This window comes from Rhipicephalus sanguineus, chromosome 11, assembly GCF_013339695.2.
Source record: "Rhipicephalus sanguineus isolate Rsan-2018 chromosome 11, BIME_Rsan_1.4, whole genome shotgun sequence".
NCBI classification, from domain to species: domain Eukaryota; kingdom Metazoa; phylum Arthropoda; class Arachnida; order Ixodida; family Ixodidae; genus Rhipicephalus; species Rhipicephalus sanguineus.
In genome coordinates, this window is record NC_051186.1 from 134366248 (window position 1) to 134384268 (window position 18021).

At 48.5% G+C, this 18021-nt stretch overlaps 1 protein-coding gene across 2 annotated transcripts in view; it reads left to right on the forward strand.

Annotated features, from left to right (window-relative positions):
* LOC119374597 (tubulin-specific chaperone C) overlaps positions 1-1109 on the forward strand; it is a 29965-nt gene extending 28856 nt beyond the window's left edge. Inside the window, exon 4 of one of the 2 annotated variants that reach the window (XM_037644767.2) lies at positions 541-1109. In XM_037644767.2, coding sequence (XP_037500695.1) covers positions 541-1021 — 481 coding nt within the window. In that variant the 3' untranslated portion in view covers positions 1022-1109. The remainder of the gene's footprint in view (positions 1-540) is intronic. The other variant, XM_037644768.2, reaches the window with a different exon arrangement.
* The last annotated feature ends 16912 nt before the right edge of the window (positions 1110-18021 follow it).

Sequence of the window (18021 nt, forward strand, 5' to 3'; positions counted from 1 at the left end):
GGTGTGTCATCATAATGGACACAGTTAAAGCACACAACTTCCTTTCAAACTTCCTACCACAGCATTGCCTTTGAAAGTTGGCACATATTCACTGCCGTGTACTGTTCCGGTGTTCCAACAATATTCACATTATACAGCAAGAGTTGTACAAGCATGAAGTTCATTTGCAAGAAAATGCAGTGACAATGTGCTTATGCTGCTACATACAAGCTGCATGGTCATTCCGATTGTTGAGGAGCAGTCCTGCATATTGTGGGAACACTTCTGGTTTCAGTGTAGCTCTCGCAAGGTATTCCTCGAGTACAGGGGAGAGGGGGGGGGTTCTTTTCAAAATCGTGGAGTCTCCGAATGCATCATGAGTTTGCAGGTCATAACTTGTGCTTGCGGTCATTGAGCTAAATACACATAGAGTCCCTGGAGGCCAAGAATTCTTAAAATCAGATGTACTTGTGTCACTGTAGTTGCTGGCTTATTTCACTGTGCTGTCCCTGGTATGTGTGGAGTGACATATTGACACTTCTCATAAATTGTTGTGTGCAGTGATGCCAGACTGGAGGGGAAATGTGAGGCTGGGCCAAGCTTCCCTGCTGGTACTTTGAAGAATGCTTGCACCGTGGGCTTCCAAGGCCGATCAGGAGAGACGTTGATGCTGTCAGAGGTCGGCGGCAAAGACACAGAGCTCGACTCTCTCGACGACTGCCAAGTGACCATTCAAGGCTGTCCAGCCACACTGTTTGCTCGCAGGCTTAGGAACTGCCACATCCGGTGTGGACCAGTGGCCAGCTCGGTTTTTGTGGAAGAGTGTGAGAGCTGCACATTTCTCGTTGCCTGTCATCAGCTGCGAGTACACGACAGCCACAAGTGTGAATTTCGAGTGCACGTCCAGACACGCTCCATCATCGAGGACTCAAAAGAGCTCCTGTTCGGCAAGTATGACTTTGCCTACGACGGGGACGAGCAAGATTGGTGTGCATCACACCTCGACAGGACAGTCAACAACTGGAACAAGGTCGGCAGCTGATAAGCCTTCGCCCAACTGGGAGCTGTCACGGGTGTAATAGGGTGACACGTGCCACAATAAATGCACGCATTGTTGTGAATGAGCACATTGCAGTTTCCTATAGGCTTCCCAAGCAACGCTTAGCGGCGCTGCTGCTCTTGACAGGCAGCGCCATCTCTGGCAGAAAAAGAGAAACTGGGGTGTTAGCAGCGCGCGTTTTCCCTTCCCTCCACCGCGTTTCCGCTCGCTTTGCACTTGCAGAGCTCTCGCGGTGCACGTGCGCCGCCTCACAATGTACCGCTTGCAGTGCGGCTTCAAAAGGATTTTCAAGCTTGACTAGCACTTCCGAAAAGCGAACTTGATGAAATGAGAAAGCCTCGTCAATCACGTTAACGGTGAAGAGCAGACGATCGACAACAATGACGCCCAACTCAAAGCGAAATGCATTTCCCAAGTCGCGATTACACCGTGTAGGACGTCAGGGCCGTACCCAGGAATTTTTTTCGGGGGGGGTTTGCGTGTAGAACGGCTGCCATTTTTTAAGATTTATACTGGCTTATTTTTGTGAATAAATCAAGTACATCGCTTACTTGTAATAATTCGATGGTACTTTTCAATTATTTGTACCCAAATAAAGAAATTGGTATGTCAACCTCAAATTCTGGTTAAAGCAAGAAATAAGTTTGGACAATAGCACCACCAAAGCCGGGGACACCGCGACCAACGGCTCCTGATGAAGTAACACAATGTAACCACGGTACAAAAACGGTATGTATGTGTTACAAGCTGCCACTCTAGCGTCGCCAGCGCGAAGTCGGCGACGGGAATGGCAGCAGGTTAGGTCGTTCCGTACGTAAGCAGAGACAGTGAAGAGATCAGAGACGTGTGTGGGGAAAAACAAAACTCTAGTGATATTGCAGCACGAGGAATCTAGTACAACACTTAATACCAACTAACAAAATACATATAAAATCAATAAATCAGCTTACAAGAGAGAAGTATTACAAACTACACAAAACTAACCAACAATAAAACTACAGATGAGAAAGTCCGAAGGTATAAGCAGGTGAAGGGATACCTGTGATGACCGGCAGCTTCGAGTCCACGACGATCGGATGCAAGAAGTCAGAGTTCTGGTACAACTGCGATGTCGGCGGTGTTGCAGCGCTGGTGTTTCCGGTAGGCTAGTGCTTGAAGCCGATCTCGGGCAGGTTGAACTTACTCGAGATTCAAGTACCGATGCCTACGTTACAGACGTTAATTTCGCGTCACAACTAGACGAATGGCTAAGTTTAGGTGGCCAGCCGATACGGAGCCACAACCACTTAAGGGATACTTCTTGATCTCCTTCTACACCATGTTGGTCAGCAACTAGACTGCTTAGCAAGGCGAAATCCTGCGCTTAAATCGACCTCCGTGTCCCCTCATTCTCGTCCTGGGGGAAAAGAGACCTCTACATGGGTCCAATCATGCACGTTTCATTGTTAGAAACTCCACCCTAAAAATATATTGACCGCGTCCCTTTTTAATTAGGAGAGGGTCCTCAACTGAGCGAGAGTGACAACCTGTTGGGGTTCTCTCATACGGCTTGTCCACAAGCAGTTTTGCCCGTGGGAATGGTCAGTTTCCTTGGTTTCAGCCGGTGCGTCTTGCAGTCTACAGCTGGTTCGGGGTGCATCGCGGCCTTTGACGACCCTGCCGACGCCGCCGTAGGTACAAAGGATCAAACATCGGCGACTAACGTTTGAAGAAGAACACCCCATTCAGTACTTCCCTGCACTAAAGACCAGTCTTTTCATGAGCGAACAGTTCCACCGGTCAGCGGGGGAGTGCGGCGCCCGTTAATTTGCCGTTACGCCGGGTCGCAAAAATGGCAGTCCGTGACAGTATGTATGCAAGCAAACAAACAAGTCGCCCGACATTCCGATCTTCTTGTTACCGTTCGCACATTCTGCTTGCTGGATAGTTTCCTCGTAATTGCGAAAGAATAGAAGGGTTGAAGCTTGGGCTAGCTGGGTTTAGCTTTTAATCGACTCTTGAAACATACAGGGAAGTTTAAACGAGGAAGTTTTTCCTTCTCGGCAACTTGCAAAATTCTGTGAGGACTTGTTCTGGGGTCACTTGAAGTTCTCGATGGATGCTGAGCAGTGCTAGTCCGGTCAATCTGTCGTTGTTCATATGATTTCGAAGGTAGCTCTTCAGCCTTCTCAGTGTGGAAAAAGTCCGTTCCGGGGTCGACGTCGACACGGGTAAAGTCGCCAGGATAGAAAGTAGGCTGTGGATGTTCGGAAAAAAGTCGCGGTTGCACATCTCTAAGGCCTGTAAAGCACAAGCTGGGCGATTCTTTTCTTCGATCTGGCAGCATTTGTTCACCCACAGTGTGAACTCTGCTTCGATGACATTAGCGGAAGGAATGTCGCCAAGGTAAAACTGCACTGCATCATCAATATCAGAAAGGCTAGCCGATGCGCAGAATTTCGGCAGCACCATGTTAAGGCCAACCACGACCTTCTTATGGGCATCGAACCGGTCTCTTAATTGATTTTCGAAGTCAGCCAGCAAAGGCAAATACACATTCCTCCGGTAGTACTCTTCGGGAGTAGCAGAAGGTACGTTGCTTCTTTGCATCTGCCTTCCAGTGATGCGTGGTAGGGCCATCTCAACATTTGTGATCTTCAGCAAAGAGAGCGACTTCAGAAAAATCTTATTAAATTCCGTTTCCGCACTAGCCCTTTTTGTGGAAAGAACGTCTATAACATTCTTTACGTGATCGCACGCTTGAGCCAAGTCACAGTCAATTTTTTGAAGAAACTTGCAAAGTGGCAGTGTCAAAGAGAAGAGGTCGCTACAGATCTGAAGCGAAACGACAAACTCGGGCTTCGTAATGGCATTGAGCAGTTGAGAAGCTTTTGATGAAGTATCAGATGACGCGGCCTCTTCTTCCAAATATTCGAGGAATTGTACAATAGGCACGTACAGTTCAAGGAAACGCTGAAGTGCATCGTGACTCTCTACCCACCTTGTTTGGCAAAAGGAGAGAACTGATTTTCTTTTTTCTTGTGTTAAATCTTCTACTTTGTCTCGCAGTTGGTTCGTCCTCTGTGGCGAAGCTCTCACAAACGTACAGGTTGAGGATACAGTTCCCAAACAGTTGCGGATGCTGGGGAGTTTGCATGCGTGAAGCAGAGCAAGGTTCAACGAGTGGGCGCTACAATGCACGTACAACGCTTTGGGCGCTGTTTGACGAATGAAGGCTTGAACACCGTTAAGGTGGCCGCTCATTGATGCCGCGCCGTCGTATCCTTGCCCGCAAAGTAGGTTCAGGTCAAAGCCATGACCTCTAAGGCTGTTCAGGATTGTGCTCGCCAGCGCCTTGCCAGTGAGATCGTACACGGGAACGAAATCTACAAAATCTTCTTTAAGTATGGGCACTCCCGACGTGTCGTGTCCAACGTACCTTACACATAGGGAAATGTGGGCGGTGCGAGATATATCAGTGGCCTCGTCAGAACTGAAAAACACGAACCTGAGTTGACGTTTTCAACTATCTTTCTTTGTATGATTTTACCACAGAGGGTGATCAACTCATTTTGAATTTTTGGGCTCGTGTACAGCGCATTCGCCGGAGATGTTTCCATGTGAGCTCTCAAGGCGGCATCTCCACATTTTGCTCTCATCCTAAGCAGTGCGCGGAAATTTCCATCATTTTTCAATGGCAGCACTTCAGACATATTTATCGGACCAGAGTCGTCTGTGCCGCGAAGCGGTACTTCTTGCCTGCCACAGAAAAGGATTGTTTCTATTATTGGCAGCAAGTTCTTGCGGTTTTCTTCCGCCTGCTTTTTAAGACCGTGGTCAAGTTGTGTTAAGATGTCATGCTGTGAGCGGGACCGGACTGCTAAAAAGTTCTCCGATAGCGTTGTTGACATGGCGTGATAACTGCTGGATGCGTGGCTCTTAAAGGCGTCCATGGCTTTCTTGTAATTGGTGAACTCCTTAGTTACAAAACAGCCCAAGCGCTGGTGCTCCCCTTTTCCTGCACACTCGCTTGCGAAGACTACGCAATATTTGCATAATGCTCCTTGAAGCTTCTCTGAATAAACAAGCCATGGGTAACGATCTACCCAGTGAGGTTGGAACTTCAAATTCCTTTTCCCTGTGGCTGGATAATCATAGTTAGCCGGAGGGGTCCACGGATTGAGCAGCAGCTTCTCCGTCGTCTCTGGATCATTTACATTATTGCTTTTCGAGACAAACAGTCCCAAGTCCAAAATATTCGCACTCGTCGCACAGAGGGGAGGCGAACCAGAATGTGTAGGTGCCATGCCACTCACCTTCCTTGGGCATTGCCCAGTGGTAAAGGCGTCACTTTGCCCAGCGTTGACTGTAGAACAAAGGTCACTTGGAGTTGCACTGCGGCCACCATCATTTTCCGGCGGCGCATGGGTGTCCTGCTTGTGTTCGTTCTCAGGTGATTCACATAAACCGGTGCATTCTCCTGAGTCGCTACAGAAGTTCCGACGCGCTTGGCTTTCCACCAGTGCTGAGGAGGGCGAAGTTTTATCCTTCGAAGGAGGCGGTTCTTCTCCGTCCGCTTCATCGGTTCGAACTTTCTTGAAGTAAGACGCAAGACTCCTTTGCTTCGTTGTTGCAGAGTGTCTTTTCATTTTGCTGCCGCAATCCTGTGCACGCACACAGAAGTGGCCAGTGGCTCCAAAAAGACGTTTGCGACTGCTTCGACTGCCTGGCGTGAACGGCGGGCGATGTTTTCTTCCTCTCTTATCCACTTTACAGTGGCTAGAATGTAGAAGTGTGATGAACGCGCCGGCTCCCGCGTGGCGCATGTGTTTTCTGAACGCCGCTACAGCTGGTGTGCATACAGGACCATTATTGTACTCCCGCGGCAGCAAACTGGATTAACGCTACTTAAAGACCTTTTCACAGAAGACTCCATGGGCACTCCATAATCCCCTTAATATACGTGAACCCCCCAAGAATGCACTGCCGAGACATTTGCACTCCCGTGGTACAGTCCAGAAAGCAGGTGTTGCTCCGTTCCTGTGAAAAAGTCACCTTTTCACAGACGGCTCCCTGGGCGCCTGCATAATTCTCTCTGGGCTGCGCTAATTAAATAGCCGTGACCCCCCAAAAATGCACTTTGTAGGCTGTGACGTCAGCCTCTGTACTCCCGCGAGCAGCCCAGCTTGGCGGCGTTTTTTCTCTCCTGTGAAAGTTGACCGCTGGTGCCGGATTGTGTGCCGGCTGTATCCTCGCTTTGTGTGCTTTGTAGGGAGGCGCATATACCTTGTGTGTACAGAAGAGGTAGATTTCCTTGCGTGTGGTTAAGGTTGTTCGAAGTTGCTCGGATATGCCAGTCTTTCAGTAGATGTCATCTTCGATGATTCGTTTCGGTGGCGAAGACTACAGTTTGAGAAAAGTTTACCCTGCAGCCTGCGTCCTCGGAATGCGCCGCTGAGTTTTTCCGCTTAGGGGTTTCGTTCCCTGGCAAATTTGCGCACGTCGTGTTGGTGTTGCCGTTGCTGTCGAACTGTTTACTTTCACAGAAGGAGACGCGCTTTTCGTAGAAACCCAAAGCCGACACGTGCGGTCCGCACAGACGGATAACTTCTCCAGCGGCAATGCACAAGGAAAGCATCTGGAATCAATAAAGGAGCTGCTACGGGGTGAAAGACGAAAAAGAAAAGACTCGAAGGAACGCGAGGGCGAAGTGCAAAGCTGTACAAATAGGGCAGGTGCGCGTGCGGGGGAGGGAGCGCTGAGGTGTTCTGGTAGGTTTGAAGAAAGGAAGAAGAGGGAAGCAATGCCAGGAAAGTTGCAGTGTAACTTTGGCAGCTGGGGGTCGCTGTGAAGGCGTGTAAATATTTTAGTATCACCCGAAAAGTTAAAGCATCAAAAAAATTTCGGGGGGGGTCAGAACCCCCTCAACCCCCCCTAGTTACGGGCCTGTAGGACGTATACCTCGAGGTAAGTCTCATTCTGCCATGTTAAAGATGAATAATGGTCCACATGCACTCCGAAATGAAGCCGTACACGCTATCGATGTTCTGCGGCGTGGACTACGAATCATATGATTGTTGTTTTGTTATGGCATGCTTACAGTAGCAGCCGTGTACTTTTGTGAACAAACGTTTGCGGCGTGCGAAAAAAAGATTATACGGCCATGGCACTGCTTCCTGAGAATGTTAGAGTCAAGTACTCCGTGCCGCTGGAGAATCACCCGCCGATTAAGACGCGAGGCAGCTAGCTGAGCTTTAACCACTGTGAAGCGAGATGAACTGCTCGCCTCGTTTTCTTTTTTTACTCTCGCGTCATGCTTGCGGTCTCTTTTAATGATAACGACTTGACAGGCGTATAAAACCTGCTGCGCGAACGCGGCTAGAAAAATCACACAGTCAGAAGGTGGTTACTTCAAGGTTGCAATTGCAAAGCATGTATTAAGTGCCAGTTATATTTAGCGGCTCAAATATATATCACACTATTAAAGTGACAAAAACAAAGCAAACCTGCAGAACTATGTCAAAGCTTGCTGAAAATGCACAGACATCCGTTCCGGCGTGATAAAGCAGCCTTCCCGACGCGTGAATTGCAGGCGCCGAACTTCTGACGATGTGCCGAGTTCAGTTGAATTCAACCAAACGCGCAACGCTAACGGTATAACGCGAGTGTGAACGTTCAACAACGACGGGTAGGTCTCACGAACACGGGGAATCAAAACACGAAGTTGCTTCACCTACAGCCGTAACTGGACTTTAACAGTACGAGAAGACAGCGAGTAATCATTAATGTAGTCGCTACGTGCATGCGTCGCGTTACTTACCGATTCAGGTAGTCGGAATGAACGAAAGCGATGAACTCAGGCAGCCAAAATAGAAGGCGAGACAGCGCTGTCAGCTATCCACGCTTGCCGCCTTTATTTCTCGTACGACATGCCCGGGAAACGATTCAGTTTAACACTTGAATCGTGTGCCTTGGTGTTGTCTGCACTGTTGTGGCTGGCTGCTAAACCGCAATACTTTGGACCACGCTTGCGCTTCCGCGGGGTCGCTTCTGCCATCGTGGAAATGCGCAGCTTCGCACAGCAAGCCTCTCGTTTCGACGTACCCAGCTGACGGCCCCCCAGTTAGGGCTCGTTCACACAGCCGTCAAACGCTCCGTCACGTCACCGTCACGGCACCGATTTCCGTCAGGGGAGAGGATTTCCGAGACGTTTTCTCCGGAAAAACCGGTTGACGGCGACGTATAGAGCAGTGCTCTACGTTTCCGTCGCCGGCACGGGGACGGAGCCCCGCCCCTAGAAAACGGACCAATCAGAAGTTTACGTTTGGAGTTCCGATTTCTGAGAAGAGCCACGCGTCTAGCATACGGCCCCCAGGTCCGTGGCCTTGGAACACTGAACGCGCGCCTGACTGAATGGGACATAAAACGGGAGGACAAGTGGTTGTTTCTTTGTGTGTGTGTGTGTGGTGCGAGGAGGAGAGCCCAGCGGAGTCGGGAGAGCGCCAGCGAATCATTTGAGCTGCGTGGACAATTCCTATTTTGGTGCATCAGTCGGTCAACACTGCACAAAAACGTGCTGCTGTCGACGCTGCAACCGCCGTCGTCTGTTCGTACACTGCTACGTCGCGTCTGCTGTACGTTTTTTTTGACGTGACGGTGACGCGACGGGTGGTTTGACGGCTGTGTGAACGAGCACTTACCCGCACCGAGAGAAGAATGCGTGTGCACGTACGCTACCGCTACCGTGAAAGGGGCTGAGTCGGCCGCACAGAAGGTTCAGAGCTTTCTGACAGAGCCGCAGCGCAGCTGGCGCGGCGCTGTCGTCGCGCCGCAAACTTGAGCTTGGGTTCCCTATAACTTAGAAAGCAGTGGTGCAGCCACTCTTAGTAATTCTTGGTAAGATCGCACGAGCATTGAGGATAGACCATAAGGTGTCCTGGCATCCTGCAGCGGAGCAGCAATGTCAATGCCTGGCTTAACAGCCTTGCAGTTAATGCTATGAATTGCGTGTGGTTAAAGCACATGCATACTTGTGTGAACGAAAGAAGGGGAATTCTTTTCATGGGGCTCGTTTATATGTTAGGGACAACCAAATGTATCAAACAGACAATTAAGATGACAGAGGGCGTTAAAGCGGTACTTACACAAAAATGTCGTTCTGGCATTTTTTTTTCTGCAATATGTTGCTTAGAGCCTATTAGTCATAACACGACACATCGCTTGCTACAGCGTATGACAGATCATTACTTCGTCTGTTTATAAATGAACAATCTCAGTTTCGGTTTGGAAGAGCTCTAAAAACAACATACGCTGGGTAAAAGTAATGCCATCTAGCGTATGAAAAGGCACTCAAAACAGCGATGCACTTCCGTGCTACATGCATTGTCTGCTCGCGTTCTTTAGCCTGCCGCATGTGCTGGACCGATGTCATCGGCATTTGGTGACGACTACTTTTTTGAGGCTGTGGAGATAGGTTTAGCACAAAGCTTACCATACGAGGCGGCCGGCAAGGGACGCGACGTTCTCCCCTGCCGCAGCGAACAAAGACACTACGGCCGGGTTCATCGACTCTCCGGCACGGCGCAGAAAAGGCACTCGAGGCAGGACGTCAACAAACAACACGAGTTTATTAACCCAAGATGCAGCACAGTACGACAGTCACGGGCTTGCAGGCCGTAAGGGGAACTCCACAAGACCGATCGAGTGTGCTTGCCAGTGGCGCTACGACTATCACACAAAGGGCAGCCGTCGAGTGCACGGATGAGAAGCCGCCTGCTAGAGCAGCGCGTCAACCTCTTGTGCTGGCCTGAGGGCATCTGCCGCGGGCAAGCCAGCGCCAGACAGAAGCGAGCTCAAGGGGGAAGGGGGTTGTCACTGGCGGCCAATGAGGACAGGCGTTGCGCAGTGACGTTGGCTAGCATGGTCACATGGTGGCGCGAGCATGCTCTGGGCATGTCTCTACACGTGGCTCGTGCGGGGAAGACCAACCCATGGCTCCTACCAAGCAGAAAGGCCTGGCGGCGTAGCCATGGTAACCATGTCGCCGATTAACGGCAGTTCCCGGCGCTCGAGCCACGCGAGCCCAGCACACGCACTAGCTGGGGAACGAGGCGCCAAAGGGGAGGGCGCGCTCGATTCCCACAAGGCTTCCACACTTTCGACACATTCGCCACAGGCACGGACTCTCGAGGTGTGGTCGAATAGTAGAGCAAGCGCGGCAAAAGGGCAGTGGTGGTGTGTCATAATTTGGCTGCAGTGATGATATTGCGGAAGTTGGGGGTGACCTTCAGGTCACCTTACATGGTGTCAGTGTCATGAGAGGTGATGTGTATGACGCTGGACTTCAAAATTCATATCAATTACCTTCCAGGCTTGGTAGATGATCTAGATATAGGCGTTTTCATGGGAACTTATCCCGCAAGCTGTCTCAGCCACAAAATATTGTGTCAGTACTCCTTTAATTGTTGTCCTTAACTGTAGTGTACTAATTATGATGTAAATTGAAATGAATCACAGTAGATGAAAAATCGACCTTACCATTGGTGGGATGTGAACCCGCAAGCTTCGAATTATGCGTCCAATGCTCTACTAAATGAGCTACGATGGAAGGTGCTTCCCCGTCCACTTTGTTCAGTATTTCTGTGGATGTGATCCCTTCGAGTGTTAGCCAACACCGTTCATAGCCCAGGCGGGGAGTGTGAAACAGTCTTTTTTGCCAGAGGGCGTTCGTTATGTGGCACGTGATCTTTGCACGAGTTGGCAGTTGACCAATAAACCCTCGTATGCTAATGTAAGGCATTAAAGGGGTAACGCAAGAATTTTTGACATCTGGTTTTTAATGGCGAATTAGTTATAATATTCTTAATGGTTTACAAAGGCTTAAAATATTATATCCTTATTTTCTTATCTTGGCCAAAACCAGAATAATCAGTAAGATAAATCAGAATAAACAGAATCAGAACAAATCAGAATAACACAAGAATATTTTAAATAAACCAAAAATAGAATATAATATGCTGGAGCAGAAACAACGAGCACGACATTTTGTTTATTTTGTAAAATAACAGGCAGAGAGACTGCAGAAGGCCTCAAGTAACGAATAACTTGGTTAAGGCATGGCAGTGATACAAGAAACAAAAGTAATGAACAGGCTTTATAGATGGACTCTCAAGTTCTAGAGACGCAAGTTGGCATTGAAGTTGGAATAGCAGGCAGCGGTGATGTCCAAGGCATCAGTGTTTCGTGCACACACGCGTGCATTTCGATTCAAAGTTGTAATCACCACTGTAATGGTAAGGCCCACTTCCATTGCTTTCCCTGCTCCTTGTTGCTCAGTAAACCAGACAGCGCCTTTTTGTTTTTCTCTCTGCAAGCGGAACCACCAGCACGCAACAGATGTTAGGCATCATCGTCGTAAACCAACAATTGAGCTGCCTTGAAAAAATAATGCAGCAGACGCACAAAAAGAACCACAACCATCAGGAGAACTTGAGTTTGGCCTAGTTGGTGCTTACTGTTCGACATCTTGACCGCACAAAAAAGACGAGGACAGAAGGAAGTACGACGACACAGGCGGTACCGCCCGTGTCGTCGTACCTCCTTCTGTCCTCGTCTTTCTTGTGCGGTCAAGATGTCGAACACAACCATCAGATCGTGTTGCACTGCGCTAGCATTTCGGCATGCGAATGATGCCCTCTGTGGCACAGTGGCACCATGTTGCGGCAGCTTTGGGCAGCGTATGAGGCTGATGGCAGAGATATGAGTGTGATGTGTGCACAGAACATTTATTGTATCTCCTGTGTGATGTGATAGAAAAGAAAGTAGACGACGACGCCGGTGCTCGCGCAAGAATGCGCCAACTCTGCTAGCTTGGGAGGTGAAGGAGAAGAAAAGAGTTGCGTGCGTTTGAGAAGAAAACAGAGTGGGCAGACAGTGCTGGGCGTTCGACACAGTTGGGTGACCGGGCCCGACCGTTGACGCTCTTGGACGTGGTCCACGAGTTGAAGCTACGGGCTTCACGTGGCTGCTGACGTCCTCCAACTCTTCGCTTCGGCAGACGCCACATTCATCGTCGGCCTCCACAAACCAACGCTGACTCCTTCAAGGGTTGTCGCGCCGCTCGTCTCCTCGCATCGACCTGTGCGTTTGACTCCCCGACGGGTGAGCCTGTGTCGACTGACTTGTTGCTAAGACGCTTCGCTCATAAGGACCTTTTGTTAGTTCATTCTTTCTGTTCCTCTGTGTGCGCTTTGCTTGCTTCTGTGTTTTTATGTCTGTTCCATGTTTTGATAAAGTGTCGTTCGTTCTATACCTGCAAGCAGCCTCGTCGATTGGTGAGACCGTCCGTGCTCTCAACCATTCATACCTTTCGAACCATACGTTCTCATTACAGTGAGTTTGATGGCAGAGTTTCGTGACTAGAAAAGTATTGAAGGACTTTGGTTTCGGTTTCGGAGAGCTCCAAGAACGACAAGCCGCCGGGTGCAACTAAACGCCATCTAGCGTGTGAAACAATACACAGAATTGTAACGCACTTGCTGCCTGCATCGTCTGCTCGTGCTCTTTCATTGCCGCAACTACTGCGCAGTGTCATTGCCGCCGACGTTGTTGTGTTTATGATCGTCGTATGGTGGCAATGACTTTCCTGTGGCTTTCATACGTTTGCCGCGAGCATGGACTTGCGAGCAGCAGCCGAATAGTAGCCTGCTGGCACCAGTGCGACCAAAGGGCCATGGTGACTATGACGTCATCATTCTAGCTGCACCAGTTTGGAGCGTGGTCACGGTAGTAACGTCTCAGGAGTAGGGGGTCACCTTCAGGCCACCTTAGATGATGTCAATGTCGCAAAGTGCGGTATAGCGCTGGATAGCATACACAAACTTCAAGATTCATATAAATTATCCTCCAAGCTTTATTCGATGTTGAGATTTGGTAGATGACATATGCTTGTTCATGGGAATCGATCCCGCAGGCTATCTTGGCCGCGAAACTGCGTGTAAGTACCCCATTAAGTCTGCCGTGGCAAGCCCGTTACTATGATAGAACGAAATAACTTTTTCAAGGGGCTCATTTATATGTTAGACGCAACCAAATGAATGAAACAGACAGTTAGGCCACGAAAAGCATTGAGGACGTTAAGCGTCGTCTTTTACTGTAGGGCACTAATTGTGACATGAATTGAATTGGACAAAAAAAATAACCTTTTCGTTGGTGGGATCTGAATGCACAACCTTCGAATTTGAAATTCGAAGGTTGTGCATTCAGATCCCACTGATGGAAAAGGTGATTTTTTGTCCACATTAATTCAGTTCAATTAATGTCACAATTAGACAACATTTAACGCCCTCTATGCTCTCCCTGGCCAAATCGTCTGTTCGATTCATTTGGCTATGCACGCATGTGATAGGCTTAAAGCATACCTGCCAAGTCTCCCGGATTACCCGGGAGACTCCCGGATTCTGAACGTTTCTCCCGGTTGTACGGGTCATAGGAAAATCTCCCGGAAATCCAGTTTTGCCCCGCGCGTCCAGTGCTTTGTCTGGCCATATGAGCAAAGTTGTCTGGCCACGTAGTAGAAAGGATTCTTCTTCTTTTTTTTAACAATGGTAGAAAGGTTCGACTCAGTTTCATTGCGCATGAAGTAGCTGTACACTTTGCGCCGCAGTCCAGCACTTAACTCTTTCGTTACCACGCCTATTCAAATCGATCACCGGTGATCGACGAAAAAAGCTGCCGATTTCGACGCGTTAAAAAATTTTCCCGTGCATGCTGCAGCATCTCGCATTTAGTTCTGGGACTGCTCTTCTACAATCCGTTTAAATTTTCCCGCTCTGACGACGTTGCGATTTTTGACGGAGTTTTTCGCGAACGAATGCGCATGTGTTACTGGAAAAGGGGGCGTGGCTGCCACACTCGGGGAAAAAAAATGCGCAGCTCATGTTTGTGCTCCGTTATTATCAACATTTTGGCATCAAACGGTTCCTAAGAAGTCATTTATCAAATTGTGTCGTCAGTTTTGAGAGGTAATAAATTTTGGCTGTGATAATTACATGAGAACGACACCTGCTACTCACTAGCGAGCTTTGCTTCCGAGTTTGCACAATATTATTCAAATACAGCTCGTTTCTGAAGGTCCGTCGCGTCTCTAACTTGTTGATATGGCCTTTTTAGCCAGTTTGCAGCAGTTTTGGTTTCGTTTCTCTTTATCTACGCGAGAGGGGCGCATCGGCCGTTAGCGTCGGCGCGCGCGGCAATCTCTCGGCCGCTCCAATGGCGTCGTCCAAACCGCGGGGCTGCGTCGCGGGAAAAACGTTCCGCTCGAAAGCGTGCTCAACCCACTCACGAATTTAGTGAAGCTGAGTCGAGCTATGAGTCCGAAGACGACACCAGCGCATCTTCAAGCGCTGACAGCGACGATGCTTCGAGCCAGCCCGGGCCATCCTCAGCTGTGTACCGACAAGTTTCGTTTTCGGCCTTGAGCGGTCTCGTCCGTCGGAAGCGCTTATCTGCCGATCTCGGTGCACGACCTTTGAGATGTCCTGGTTATCTGCAGGATACGCACAGCGCTTGGACAGGATGTGCTGCCGCCGGCAGCCAGAAAGCTTCAATTTTCACCAAGAAGGCCGCCCGGCGCGCATCTCGGCCCGGCACACCGGAGCAGCGCAAAAAGTTTCATGACGGCGCGTGATTTTTTTTTTTTCCTGTTTTTCACAGCAGAGGTCATCAGGACCATCTGCGAAAATACCAACAAATATGCTTGGATGCATATCTTGGGCCTTCTGACGTATGCCGAAAAAGATGCCGACGTATGCCAAAAAAAGTGCAGCACCACCTCAAAAAGATGCCGAAAAGGAAAAACTGCCGCAAGTGCTATGAGGAACGCAAAGTTGAAAAAAAAAAAAAAAACGAACGTTCTTTGTGAAACCTGTGGCGTCTACCTGTGCTTCACGAAAACCAGAAACTGCTTCACCGCATGGCACGAGCGGTGAAGCAGTTTTTGGTCTGCAGTATTTTTGATCTGTGTGAAAAATGGCTTTATGCAGATTGTTTATTTTTCTTTTAAAATATTCCTAGATCATTTCCCTTCAAAATGTATATTTTGAATTTTGTTTGTTCGTAATATTTTTGTAGATATTGTGTTTTGTTTGTACTGTTTTTCTCGAGTTCCTGCAAAAGTGGTAGATTTCAGATTTTTTATAAGTTTTGTAACATCTTTTTTGTTTTGAAACTTGTGTTATCTATAAAGAGCAATTCATTATGCACAATTTGGTGTGCTGCAATGTTACCTAGAGCATTATTTATACTAGCAATAAATTTCTTCCTCAGACCTATAAAAAATGGCCATTTTCATGCGGTAACGAAAGAGTTAAAAGGGTAGCCGTTACCGATGTCTGTCGAGATAGCGCGTTCGCCAGCGCTCGCGACCGTCCCCGTTTCAACGGTGCCCCTTATGGTCCCTTGCCCGACGAAATAACTGGTAAGCAAGCGACGACAGGCCTCGCACGCGGAGCGATGTTATCGCATGTGCCCTTCACGTGACGGTGACGGCCGGGTCGTTTCATCTCTGCTTCAACCGCGTTTGTCCCTAGCGCTAGCACGCTTTTACTCGCACGTGAAACAGACGATGCGTAAGCGATGTTATCAGTTTGGACTCTGTACAGATCAGCGGCGACCGCAAAATCCCGCTGACAGTGTTCACATAATTGCTATCGCACATAGGCGGAGAGTTTTCATTTTACCGGAGGGGGCGGGGGCCCGACTTGCTCTTCCACATTTCTCTCTCACTCTCCATACATACATACATATATATATATATATATATATATATATATATATATATATATATATATATATATATATATATATATATATATATAGAGAGAGAGAGAGAGAGAGAGAGAGAGAGAGGAGTCCAACTTCCAAATTAAAGAATTTAATGTAACTTTAGTCTCTTAGGTGCCCGCGATATCATAATGAAGATCTATAAGTGGAAGACCCTAGATTTATTTTTCAATTTACACAAAGACATAGATCCACATCGTAACTCTTGGCTCGAAGTGAAATTTTCGTTGACCGCGTCGCGTAAAATCGATTCACGCAATGCGTGGGGCTAGGCTTTACTTTGTTAAAACATGCGCCACACAGGAGACAGTAGGCTAACGCTATCACGGGAAGCTTTAATTATATGCCAGTGAGTTCAATTCAAGATGGCCGAAAGTAATTCTGAGATGGTAGCAAATACCATTTGCTACCACTACACCTTGTGCGAAGCTGCGGTTATGTATCTGGACGAGGAATGGAGTTGCTCATTGGTGGCCGAACTTTTAGTAAAACCCTTTACTGATAAATCAAAACTGCGTACAATCGTTTCTCGGCACTTTTATAAACAGGCATGTCGAAGGGTACCAATATGTATAGGCAACCAAGAAATTACCCGTTTTTTTATTGGCGAGTAAGTTTGTGCGAAAGCGTTCAGTGGCTGACTGTGTTGGGATTGCTTTGTATTCTCATTATCATTTTTGTGTTCTCAAAACCATTCACTACGGGGTTCAAGACAATTAGAGCGCAGCTCTTAGGCGTCCGTTCCTGCATTGAGCGGCATCGCCGTTGGCGTCGTAACCGATAGCGCGAACGAGGACGAAAGAGAGCGAACGCGGAGTCTGTCGATATCACAAGATACTGGCCTCTAACCTCGCTTTCTTCCTCTGTCGTGCGCGCTGGCCCCTCAGTCGGAGCTCGTGCGCATGCAGGGCTGGCACGTGCACTGCGGCTGGCTTCGCTTGTCGTAACGGGGCTGTGGGCGTTTCACTTGGTTCGCGACAGCTGCAATGCACAGAGTATATAGTGTGCGTAGCACTCGAGCGCTGGCAGTTTCTGTCGCAATATGTAACGAATGTTACATTGCTACAACTGCGGATAGTCAAAACTTCAAACACAGCTGGCGTTGCCCGAACACGAGGCTGCACTCAGCGAATTAGGCAGTATCGTAATCGCCGGTGAATTTTTTAATTTGTCATAGCTCAAGTCGTCGCTTCAGTTGTTCATCAGCACAACATATTCTGCACGTGAAAATCCGTTTGAGGGGCATTTTTCCATTGAATGTTTGACTTGTCATTGGCCCATGTGCCGAACTTTAAATGGCTGAAATGAAAAAGAAGCGGGCATAAAGAGCCTCCTGTGAAATAGCTGCCAGGCAGGACGACCCGGGGACCTAAGCCAAGCTCTTAAAAAATACCCTGGGCCGGCGCCAGGGGGGGCTCTGCCCCCCCATGAGGCAGTCCGGGGGGGGCCCAAGCCCCCCAGCCCCCCAGCCCCCCCGTACTCTCCGCGTATGCTATCGCAGAACCCCCTCCTCCGTTGAATAGATCTCCCGGATTCCGTTCCTCCAAACTTGGCAGGTATGGCTTAAAGAATTGGGCAGCTGTTTTGTAGATGGAGGCAAATTAATTACTCTTCTTTAGAGCTGGTGGAAGAGAGTGCTGTAGAGAAATTTTTATAACGATGCAATGCCTACAGAATTTCTTGATTTTGAACGTATGTTGGAGGGATGTAGCCTTTTAATAGGGTTGTGCGAATAATGAAGTATTCGAATATGAATCCAATAATAGCTCTGCAAATAGTCTGATACACGAATTGAATATTTACTATTCAATTTCTTGAATAGTGAAACCTCATTAATACGTTTCTGACGGGGCAAGCACACTGTGGTAAGCACACGGGAATGTGGCAAGCACACATTAACCACGAAGTACAAACTTGCATCTCCCGAGATTTGCCGCCACTACTTACAGCAAGTAAATAAAAATGCCCCAGCAAATTTTGCCTTTTCTTTCTTTTTACCAACGCGCTAAAACAATGTCGGCTCTCTCGCACTAATGCCCGATAGTGCGCATTGGTGATGGCAGGGAGCATTTCAAAACTGTCTAGAATGCAAGACCATGGATGGAGACATTGGATATTCCCGATCCGTGTGTGCACGTTTGTCCAGCAATCTGCTAGTCAGC